This window comes from Pinus tabuliformis, chromosome 1_2, assembly GCF_031772625.1.
Source record: "Pinus tabuliformis cultivar Carrire ecotype Pingquan chromosome 1_2, CPIR1, whole genome shotgun sequence".
NCBI lineage: Eukaryota > Viridiplantae > Streptophyta > Pinopsida > Pinales > Pinaceae > Pinus > Pinus tabuliformis.
Window position 1 is genome coordinate 190,738,166 of NC_142298.1, and position 11,089 is coordinate 190,749,254.

Sequence of the window (11,089 nt, forward strand, 5' to 3'; positions counted from 1 at the left end):
ATATATTTTTAACTCATAACACCTTTTATAAATAAAGACCCCTTATAAATAAGAAGTGGTGACACCTTGATAATGGCTTTTTGGTTGGTTGAATATAAAGATGTTACGACAACATATAGGGTGCAAGCGGGCAAATCTCGATCATCTCAACATGTATGGATTCCAAGGTGCCCCTACACCACCCTCCACATGCACGAAGCACATGGAGGGGTGACAGGTCGCATGATCGCAATGAATGCAAGGTGGGAAGGTGGTAATAGAATGAAAATGTGAAAACCTCCCGGATTTTTCAATAGTGAGATTGGTAAGTACTTCGTCTACGATTTGTTTTGGCATAGTATTGGAGTAGAGTAGTTTGGCAGGCCGTTGAAGAATTTTGTGGAGGTATTTCGAAGGGCTCGGGTTCTCATGTTGTGGATTCAGGTTGCCAACCTCGGGTATGTTCTCCGACTTTTTATATATCTCTTTGTCATGGCTCTTCTTTCTTGTCTGTGGGTTTCATGGAAGAAGGGATGTGATGTGAATTGGTCGGTCTCGAAGATGTAATCCTTGGAAGAGGGTCTTGTTGTTACTGAATCATTTGAAGGCTGTCTAGTTTTTTATATTCCTGTGTCTGTGTTTTTTGGAGTTATGTTGGCTCGCATGGGCATGTTGTTGGTAAGGCCTATGGGCCACCCATGGTCTCTTTGGTTATGTCATTGGAGCACTCGCTTAAGTTTTTCTTTGGTAATATGTGGTCGTGGCCCTGTATTATCAAGGTCTCGACAGGGAAATGGCTTGGTTTTTAATGATACCCTCCACTGGTTTGCATTCAGTTGGACTTATGTCTATGAGCCTTGGGATTACTCTTGTTTCAGGGGTCTGGGTTGCAAAAAGAGATACCATTGGGTTTTGTATGGGTTGTGGTTCTCACATTTAATCACCCTGACAAGTCCCCCAACTAGGTGCGACCCCTAGAAGCTCTCGGCTCCTGGGTTTTGGCTCGCTTTGGGTCAGATTTTTGGTTTTAATTTGGTTGGTTTCAGTCTATCTTGTCGGTCCCTCATCACAAGTACTATGTCTTGCACTACTTACGGGAGAAGAAAGACCACCAGGGGTTCCTATGGTCTCGGGAAGCAGACCAAAGCGACCACAATGTCCCATTATCCTAGTACTTCTATTGATAAAACTCATGGGTGTAAGTCCACCTCAAGGATTATTGATGAAGCAGCCACTACATATCATGTGGGCTCAACCCCGGTTCGTTGGCTCATAACTCAATGGGAAGAGGAGTTAAATAAGAAAGTTGAGTTGCTGGACATTGGCGAGGATGATTGGCAGACCTTGGTGCTTGATCCTGGGCACTCTCAGGGTCATACTTCTTAGTACAAGTAGACAATTCACTTATATTAGTTGATGAAGAGCCTTTTGGTGAAGGCCTTGGAGCACATTCCTTTAGGGTCGACCACGGCAACATAGGCTTTCCTAGATTGTAGTCCGGATTTTCAGCAAATCAAGTTCTAGCTTCAGAAGCAAAACGAATGTCTTAGGCGCATAGAACAAGACATCCCATGCATTCCACAATTTGAACTTCCTCGGTCAAGTGAAAGGGACCCGAACCTGGTTGACTTAGCGGACAATGAGTAGTCTAGTGTATCACCTTTGTTTTGACTTTTAGTGTCTGCAACAGTTTTTCTTTTCAGTTCTTTTAATATGTTTATATATATCTAGATGTCAGGCAGTACAAAGACAATTAGACATTTTTAGCATGGTTGGATAGACTTATTCTATTTTGTTTTTGGATAGCTTATCATGCTATTGCATGGTCAACAAACCTGGTTTCCCTCATGGCAAGTTGAGACCACCTAACTATTTAACATATAGATGTAACTTGCTTGATGTTGAAAAATAATGAAAAAAATCCTACCAAGCTTACTATATATATATATATACATTTATTTTAATTTTATTTATTAAAATAATTTTTCCATCATACAAAATATAATGAATATAATATACCTCATTTAAAATTAATAGTTAGTTTATCATTATCATTCTCTAAATAATCATGTATGATGTAACCTAATTTTATATTTTTTTATGGTTGATTATTTGTATGTTACTTCATAGATAATATTCATGTTTGACTCAATAGTGAATTTATGAATACTTGTAACCGAAGTTAGTTTTTATTATTATTTTTATATCCTTTTTTTGGATTATATCACAGTAATATTTAATAAAAAAATAGAAATGAGAATAAAATAATATATAATAGATAAAATAGAAAATTAATAATCAAGTTTCATTTGTACAATCGGTTAAGGATGGATTTAGTAGTAAGAGGAGGAGACATGCTAAAAGATTCAGTCAGTTTAGAGCTGGGGTGGCTCAGGCCTAGTGTAATCTCATCATGTGACTTTGGCAGATTAGATGCACCTTTGGACCAAAGCTTCTTAAACCACAAATCAACCCCAAAAAATAACAAACAACTTGACAAATAAAATAAATGAAAAATCACTAAAACAATTATTAAACCTCAATAAACCAATTAAGCTAGTAGCTAGTAGCTAGTACTTAATATTTGCTCTGTGAATTCAGGTCGGTGAAGTGTTTACCATGGTTCATGTTTGTGAAGTGTTGACTTTTGTATGTTGACTTTATCTAAAACACCTTGAATCTACCTTGCCCTGAATCTAATTTACATTAGAAATACAAAAGTATTGTAAATAAATTTATGTTTTTGCAACTGCGTTTGATTACCAATTTATCTTGAACATAGACCAAACAAAATGCAATACCAATAATTAGAAAACTGAGAAAACCCTTTCTGGCTAGAAAAACAGCGATAATTATTGAAAAATGAATCATAATTAGAGTTCAATGATAGTGAAGTAAGCTGGTCTCGTGCCTTAATGTTTCTCTGTTCCGCCCCCGTAGTGTCTGCCTTTCGTTTTCTTTTTTAAGAACATATTTAACAAAATATTGTGATAAAAGGTATGTTAATCTATTAATTTTATTTTAAAATATTTTTAAAATTTGTAATTATGGATTTCATCTTTTGTCAAGTTTTTAGTTGTAATTTTAATAAAGGTATTTGTTTTAAAATTTTAATTTAATTATTAGGTAAATGATAAAAATTTAGATTATTTTAGAATTTTTATACTAGTATATATATAATATAGATCATTTGAAGTGCAAATTTTTAATGTAAAATTTGGAAAAATAAAATTACATTCTTTTCATTTTTAATAGATACTAATGAATCTATAGTGGTTCTCTTATATTTTTTTAATGTCATATAGAGTAAATAAGTTAAACTTGTAGGTCCAAAAAATATTTGTTGGATTGCAAGGAAAATTGACAATTTTTTTATACCAAAAATAGACCAAAAATATAAAATAGTAAGACTAAAAATGTTTTAATCGTAATTTTTTTTTTATTATTCTTATTAGGAAATACTTGACATTTTTATTTTACTTTTTAACTTTCAATTATTATTTTTCTTTAGACATTGAATATTTTATTTATAAAACATTAAAGTTATATATATATATATATATATATATATATATATATATATAAAAGAAGTTGATATCTATCTCTTTCAAAAGTTGATATAAAATTATATTACGTCATGTGCACATCAAAATATTTTATTTATTATTGAAAGTAAGGGAAATATTTTTACTACATTGAGTGACTATAGTGAGGTCGAAATGATGTTTTTAATCAAAAGTACCTAAATATACATATTCATTTTTTTAGCAAATATTATTTTCTGTTTAGTAAATATTTTATTTTTATTTTAACTGAGATACATGTTAAATCCATATTGAATACTGACAAAATAACACATGATTTTAGCTCAATCAAAATTAAGATTTATATTAAAAATAATTATACCTTTTTTAATCATCTAATTAAATTAAATAGTTAAAAAATATGATATTAATAAAATTAAAAACAAAACACAAATTTCATATTAATAAAAAAATCATTACATATGTTATGATCATGGAAAAAGAAATTAAACATCATATTCCAAATCATTCGATCCACTAACATATAAAGTCTAGCTATAACAAAACAAAAAAAAAGAGTCTAGCTATAACCAAAAAAAAAATTAAATTATAACCAGTGGTCAAAATTCTGGGATGGATCCAGTCTGCCGAAGCGTCCATGACTGAAGATGAAGTAAAAGAAACTGCGAGGCAAAGAAGTGAGGCCCTCTTTTGGAAGTGCATGCGTTTTTTCCGGAAAATGTGTGTTTATATGAAATGATAAGTTATAATATATTGTTTATATGAAATGTTAAGGGTTTATTAAGTGGAGAAGTTTATTTTATAGTTTAGTGTGAGTAGATGTGTAAATTAAGTTTATAGTTATTTAAAAATAAAATTAAAAATTAAAAATTATGGTTTAAATAGAAAAATAATATTTATAATAATTAAAAAATAAATATATTTTAAAATAATTAGAAGTCAAAAAATGTGTGAATCAAATATTTAAATTTTATATTTTTCAAAAATATTTGAAGAGATTTAAATAAATTATTTGAAGATTTATGTTAATTCATTTATGTCGATATAAATTTCATATATAAATATTTATATATAGAAAAAGAATTAAGTTTTTATGGTTAAAATTTTTATTTGGTTCCATATATATATTATATTTAATATTTAAAAATACAATTTAAGCAATGAAAAATATCACATTGTATTTTGGGCTCTAAAAAAATTACACCTGAAGAAATTTGATCTCTCTGCTTTCAGGTTAGATCTGCACTTAAAATGGATCTATAGTGGTAAAAGTTAAATAAAGTGATCTATAAATTTTTGAATGTGTAGTATTGATAAATTATGGTATTGACTTATAATATTGTAAATGGGTTTAGAAAAACTATTTATAAATTATAAAAATTGATAAATAATTATAAAAGTTATATGAAATGATTTATAAATTTTTATATTTATGGTATTGATAAATTATAATATTGACCTAGTGCAAATTAAAAATATCCGCAACAAAATCTTGATTAAAAATTTTCTTATATATTTTTATCGACCGAAAAATATGATGAAGTGTTTAGTCTGCATTCATGGCTATTACACTGCATTTAATTTTCTATTTTATTTATTTAATATTTTTGGGTAAAGATCCGGTTACCGATCTCACACATTGATAAAATCAGTCTCCATGATATACATTCTCAGGTGACGCGTTTGAAATGCGGAGGGTTCATATTCGCTTTGAGGTTCAATCACTGCATGAGTGATGGCATTGGAATCCTCCAGTTCTTGAAAGCCCTCGCTGAAATGGCGAGAGGGGCGTCTCGGCCTTCGATTCCGCCTGTTTGGAACAGAGAAATCCTCCGACCCCGCACGAATGCTTGTACAGGGAAGTATACCCACAAATCAACAAGATGATGAACACACAAATCAACAAGAAATGCAGACTCTATCAGTTTTGTTGGGGTCAGAGGAAATTGCAGCTCTGAAAAGCCAAGTGGGAGGGAAGTGTTCTACATTTGAAGTATTATCAGCTTGGTTGTGGCGCTCCAGAAGCAAGGTTCTCAATATCCCCGCCGACCAGGAAGCGAGGTTGGCCTTTCCAATAGATATCAGATCGAGGCTTCAACCGCCCCTTCCCAGTGGCTACTATGGCAACGCACTCAGTATCTCCTTCGCTGTGGCAAGAGCAGGGGATTTAATAGAAAGGCCCATGTCTTTTGCTGTTAAATTAATTAATGACGCCAAAAGAATTGTTGACGATGGCTACGTCAGAGCCCACATCGACCTCATGGAAGTGAAAGGGCGTACTCCAGCTGCTCTGGTTCGCAATTTCATCATCACCACTGATATCTCCAAACTTGATTTTGCAGGAGTGGATTTTGGATGGGGAAAAGCGGAGTATGGAGGCGTTGCAGTGATTGCAGAGCCTGGATTATCAATTTACAGTCATGTACGCAGCACAGGTAGCGGAATCGAAAAGATCCTGGTTCCAATTTTTCTACCAACCACTGCCATTCAAACATTTCAGCAAGAGCTCAATTAAATCTTTCTATTTCTTTTTCAGTTACAGTGAAAATTTCACAGCTTGTTATTAGTTTTTTCCAATTGAAATCAGAATCGTCTGGTTTGTCTTTAGAAGCTTGTGTGTGGAATTGGGTTAAAAGCAATTTTTGACCCAGATTCCATTACTGGTTTTCCAATTTTTCTACCAACCACTGCCATTCAAACATTTCAGCAAGAGCTCAATTAAATCTTTCTATTTCTTTTTCAGTTACAGTGAAAATTTCACCGCTTGTTATTAGTTTTTTTCAATTGAAATCAGAATCGTCTGGTTTGTCTTTAGAAGCTTGTGTGTGGAATTGGGTTAAAAGCAATTTTTGACCCAGATTCCATTACTGGTTTTCCAATTTTTCTACCAACCACTGCCATTCAAACATTTCAGCAAGAGCTCAATTAAATCTTTCTATTTCTTTTTCAGTTATAGTGAAAATTTCACAGCTTGTTAATAGTTTTTTTCAATTGAAATCAGAATCGTCTGGTTTGTCTTTAGAAGCTTGTCTGTGGAATTGGGTTAAAAGCAATTTTTGACCCAGATTCCATTACTGGTTCGTCTATGTTTTATGGGCCTATGGAATTATCAGAATAAGGTTTTTTTTTTTTTTTTTTTTTTTAACTTTCAAATTAATTCCTTTATGACAGCTTTTAATACTAAAAAACTTTTAGTGTATAGGTTCCTAATCAAATTTCAGCTAAGCAGAAGTTGGACAGAGTGGTTATTAATAGGAGTTGTCTATAATGGGACTTTTTGGAGATTCCGGTGACGGAATCTGGCCCAAGAAATTGAGGTTAAATCTTGATTTGTTGCAGTTAAAATGGTTTTTTAACTGTATATTTGGATTCAGCACCCTGAAAAACCTCTGGGACGCTTTCATTGTGCAGAAACTAGCTATCAAACTTGCGATTCCAATAAATTCCTGACGGATTTCGACTGAAAAACCCGCCAAAAAGACTTTCAAAAAGTCGCGTTATAGACAACTGCTTATTAATATGGATGTCTATCCAAGAAGCTTCTTAGATGAAGCTCTCGCCAATGGAGACTATGGAGCTGGTATAGTAATTGACAGCAAGTTTTCTTAGAGGAAGCTCTCGCCAATGGAAACTATGGAGCTGGTATAGTAATTGACATCAGCTTTTGTTATAGTATGCAAATGAAGTTAGGAATTAGGCCCGATACTATCGCTAAGGTTGAGTTATTGATTTATTGGGCCATGAGAACTTTATACAATTTTTTGAATTTGAAGATTCCAAAATACTATTGATTAGATTAATAAGAAGATTAAGATGCATGAACTTCATCTTGAATGCTGACAGAAAAAGATAAAAGACATTACAAAAACAATATAATGATTTATAAATTAGGCATGTCTTAAATTTTTTTAACAATATTACTGATATGCCATAGATGTTAGCAAAACAAGATATTGATATTCAAATTTATTATATAATAAATATCCTGCATCCAACACTCATTTCATTCCATGCTCTCGCATTAAAAAATGACAGTTTATGAACTCATCAATTCTCTTTTTCATTCGGAAGCTCACACTTAGGAATTAGAGAATCTGACACAAAAAATACACGACCAACTTATCTTGTATATGGAAGCTGACACAGCATACATAAAATACATTAACCAATAAGACTAAACCTTCTCCCTGAGCAACCAAACTTAAATGTGTGGGAGGACGGAGCTCTGGCTGAACTTTTTTTTTAGCCAAAAAAAAATATATATATATCTTTGTTATTATTAAATCAAAAGATATAAATGTTTTTAGTTTTTAAAATTAGTGTAAGTATATTTTTCAAGATAATTAGTCATTTTACTATTTAACTATCATTAAAACAGAATTTAATGGTGATTCTTCAAGTACACCTGTTAAAATATGGAAAATTTAGTGTTTCATCTGCAGATGCCTATATAATAATAATTTAGATGGCATTCACCAACTTCCAAGATCATTTCTTCTTTAGTATGAGTTTCCCTAAAACATCAGGAAATCAAGCAAGAGTTATTGAAACTCAATGTCTTCTATGTAAGCAACATGTCACAAACTACACTATTGTCAACAACATAAGCAACTTTTGCCTCCAATCACAACTGAAGGAAATGGTAACATACAAGATAAGAAAACTCGTTACCACAAAGTTAACTATGCTTCTTAGAATATCATCCCAAATTGCCCTCAAAGATGAATTGTTGATGTTGCTACCATTCCAAATCATGCTTATCCAAGTATAGAAGGTTGTGTTGCTCAACAACCTAGGTAGCCCTTGTCTACAATTATAGTTGAAAGGAATGGTAATGTACAAAATAAAGCTTTATACTGTACAATCACCTCTATTTTGCAAAATGAGGCCCCAATTTTCCATTGATGATCAATAATTGATGTTGCTAATATAAAATATCACTTTGATTCAAAGTATAGAAAGTTGTGTTGCCCAAAAACCTAGGTATCCTTTGACTCTAGCTACTATTGAATTGAATGATAATGTATAAAATAGAACTATGTACCATAGAATCAACTTCTTTTTGTAGAATGTGGTACCCTGTTTCCCCTAAAGATTAGTGATTAATGGTGTTGCTATTACAAATCACTTTGATCAAAGTATAGAAGATTGTGTTTCACAACCTATGCAAACATTGACTCTCACTAGAATGGAATGGAAGTGTAGTCCTACTTAGTGGGTAGTAATGGGAACTTGCATCTCTTGAGAAGTTAGATGCAACTTGAAGTCAAAAAATGATTGAAATAACTATTCTTCATAATAAAAAATCGATATAAATGCATCTATATAGAACGAAAATTCTACAAATGTACAAGCTTTAGTAGAAATGCATAAAAGGAATTTAGTGGATCAACTACACATGATACTAGGAGGTTTCTAAGAAATTTCTTAAGGACATCCTTGGTCCTTACCATTGAATTGTTATTATGTATGTAGCTGGAAGTAAAAAAATAGTTGGAAGAACTATGATTCAAGAAGAAATGGACAGAAACACATTTACAAAGTATGAAAATTATAGGAATGTCAAGCTTTAGTAGAAATGTCTCAAAGTATTCAACAAATCAAACTACACATTCTACTAGAAGGTCATTAGGAAACCACGTAAGTAGCCTTGAATTTATTAATTGAAGCAAAAAATAGACATTATCTATTAATTTTCCAAAATAACGATATATGATTGCACCTTTAAATGTATTTACATATATTGTTTACAAACAATGTCCACATTTGTATATTGTGCTCCCTGTGTTGGAATTAGAAATTGGATGCAATTGGAAGTCAAAAAAATGGTTGAAATAAGTATGCCTCATGAACAAATAGATAGATATGAATCTATAGAGAACCAAAATTCTTTAAGTGTGCAACTTTTAGTAGAAATGCATGAAAGGTATTTAGCAGATGTTTACATCGATATTATATCTAAACATTGTTGAAGCTTGTATATTCTGCACCCCATGTTGCAATTAGAACTTTGATACGACTAGAAGTCAAAAAATGGTTGAAATAGCTATGCTTCATACAAAAATGGACATAAATGCATATGTATAGAACCAAAAATCTACAAATCTACAAAATTTAATAGAGATGCCTAAAAGGTAATTAGCATATCAAACTACACATGCTACTAGAAGGTCATTAGGAAACCCCCTAGGGACAACTTTAGTCCTTACCATTCACTTGGTTTCTTTATGATGAATCCTATTATGTATTTGAAACATTGACCTACAAAAAAATACTACCATGAATAATTATTTAAGAGATTTGCATTATGAAAATGAGAACTTAATGAAACAATTAAACAAGCTTTCACGAGATGGGATCTTGATGGAAAATGAAAGGGTAGTGAAAGTGAATTCGTTTGAGTGTCATGATCTAGTGGCCATATGTAATGTAGTTTGCGGTAATAATGTTTCTCCGATGGGAAACACTTTTTTTCTTTGGTGCACATGCCATAAAAATATATACACATAATTAAAAATAAAATCAAATTCAAGGAGATATTATATATAGTGTTTCCAAGTTCTATTGGATGTTAGCCTCGAGGGTGAGATCAATTGATCAAGTCCCCATCATTAAAGAACCTTTTCTATTGAGAGGCCATAGGTTCAATTCTATCGACACTCTCGGGGCTAGGCTCTATGGTTGAGCCGGTAGGAAGTGATCCCTTCAGGTGGATCTTCTTGGTACAAATATTCCATGGATGAAGCGGTCACCGATATCGAGGGTTTGTGAACTTCATAAAAAAAATTCTATTAAATGCCACCAAACTTTCTCCTAGTAAGTTTAGAAGTTTACATTTATGTTTATATCTTGTCATTATTTTCTTGACCTTACTTTGATTTAAAACATTAAGAGTTAAATCCTACTTCGAACCAAGCAAAGAATTGGAAGAAAATTTGGATGAGCATATTATAGGCATTCAACCAACCTTATCTAGTATATAATTGAATGATACGAAGAACTATACCATGAATAAAAGAAATGGTGGGAAAGTACATCCTTTCATAAATGAATTTTCATAGTATTTAACTAACTCATACCTAGTGAAAAATGCAATGCCAATTTAAGTTGACTCTTGGATGAATGTATAAACTTGTATATTTTGTTCCCTGCATTGGAATTAGAATTGTTTTGGAGATGTTTTGTGAAATTCAAAGAATTGCACAAGAGTATGACAATGTTCATTCAACTAGAAGCATTGAAAATTGTTCAAAGTTAGGAGGACATGGAGAAAATTAGGGTTGCATGTAATCCTAGGGAACAACACAAGTATAATGATCTTTACTACAAACAATAAGGTGGATAAACATTAAACAAGATATTCATTCAACATGAGGGAATTTTAAAAGGTTTAATAATCATTGTATCATATCAAATATTTTTTTATGTGGGTATTGAATAATAATAAATAATAATACTATGATGGCATAGGATTGAAAATAGCTCTCAATCTTATGCAATTTGAACATAAATCATAACAACTAATCATATACACTGAAATGTAATGTTTATAGGTTATTGAAGGC

The 11,089-nt window shown here is 31.9% G+C and overlaps 1 protein-coding gene across 1 annotated transcript; it reads left to right on the forward strand.

Annotated features, from left to right (window-relative positions):
- The first annotated feature begins 5,370 nt into the window (after positions 1–5,370).
- LOC149205136 (benzyl alcohol O-benzoyltransferase-like) lies at positions 5,371–6,039 on the forward strand. The gene has a single exon (XM_089397321.1). The coding sequence runs from the start codon at positions 5,371–5,373 to the stop codon at positions 6,037–6,039; it is 669 nt and encodes a 222-aa protein (XP_089253447.1).
- The last annotated feature ends 5,050 nt before the right edge of the window (positions 6,040–11,089 follow it).

Coding starts and splice junctions, on each gene's coding strand:
- LOC149205136 (XM_089397321.1), top strand. CDS start 5,371: ATGCTTGTACAGGGAAGTATACCCACAAATCAACAAGATGATGAACAC.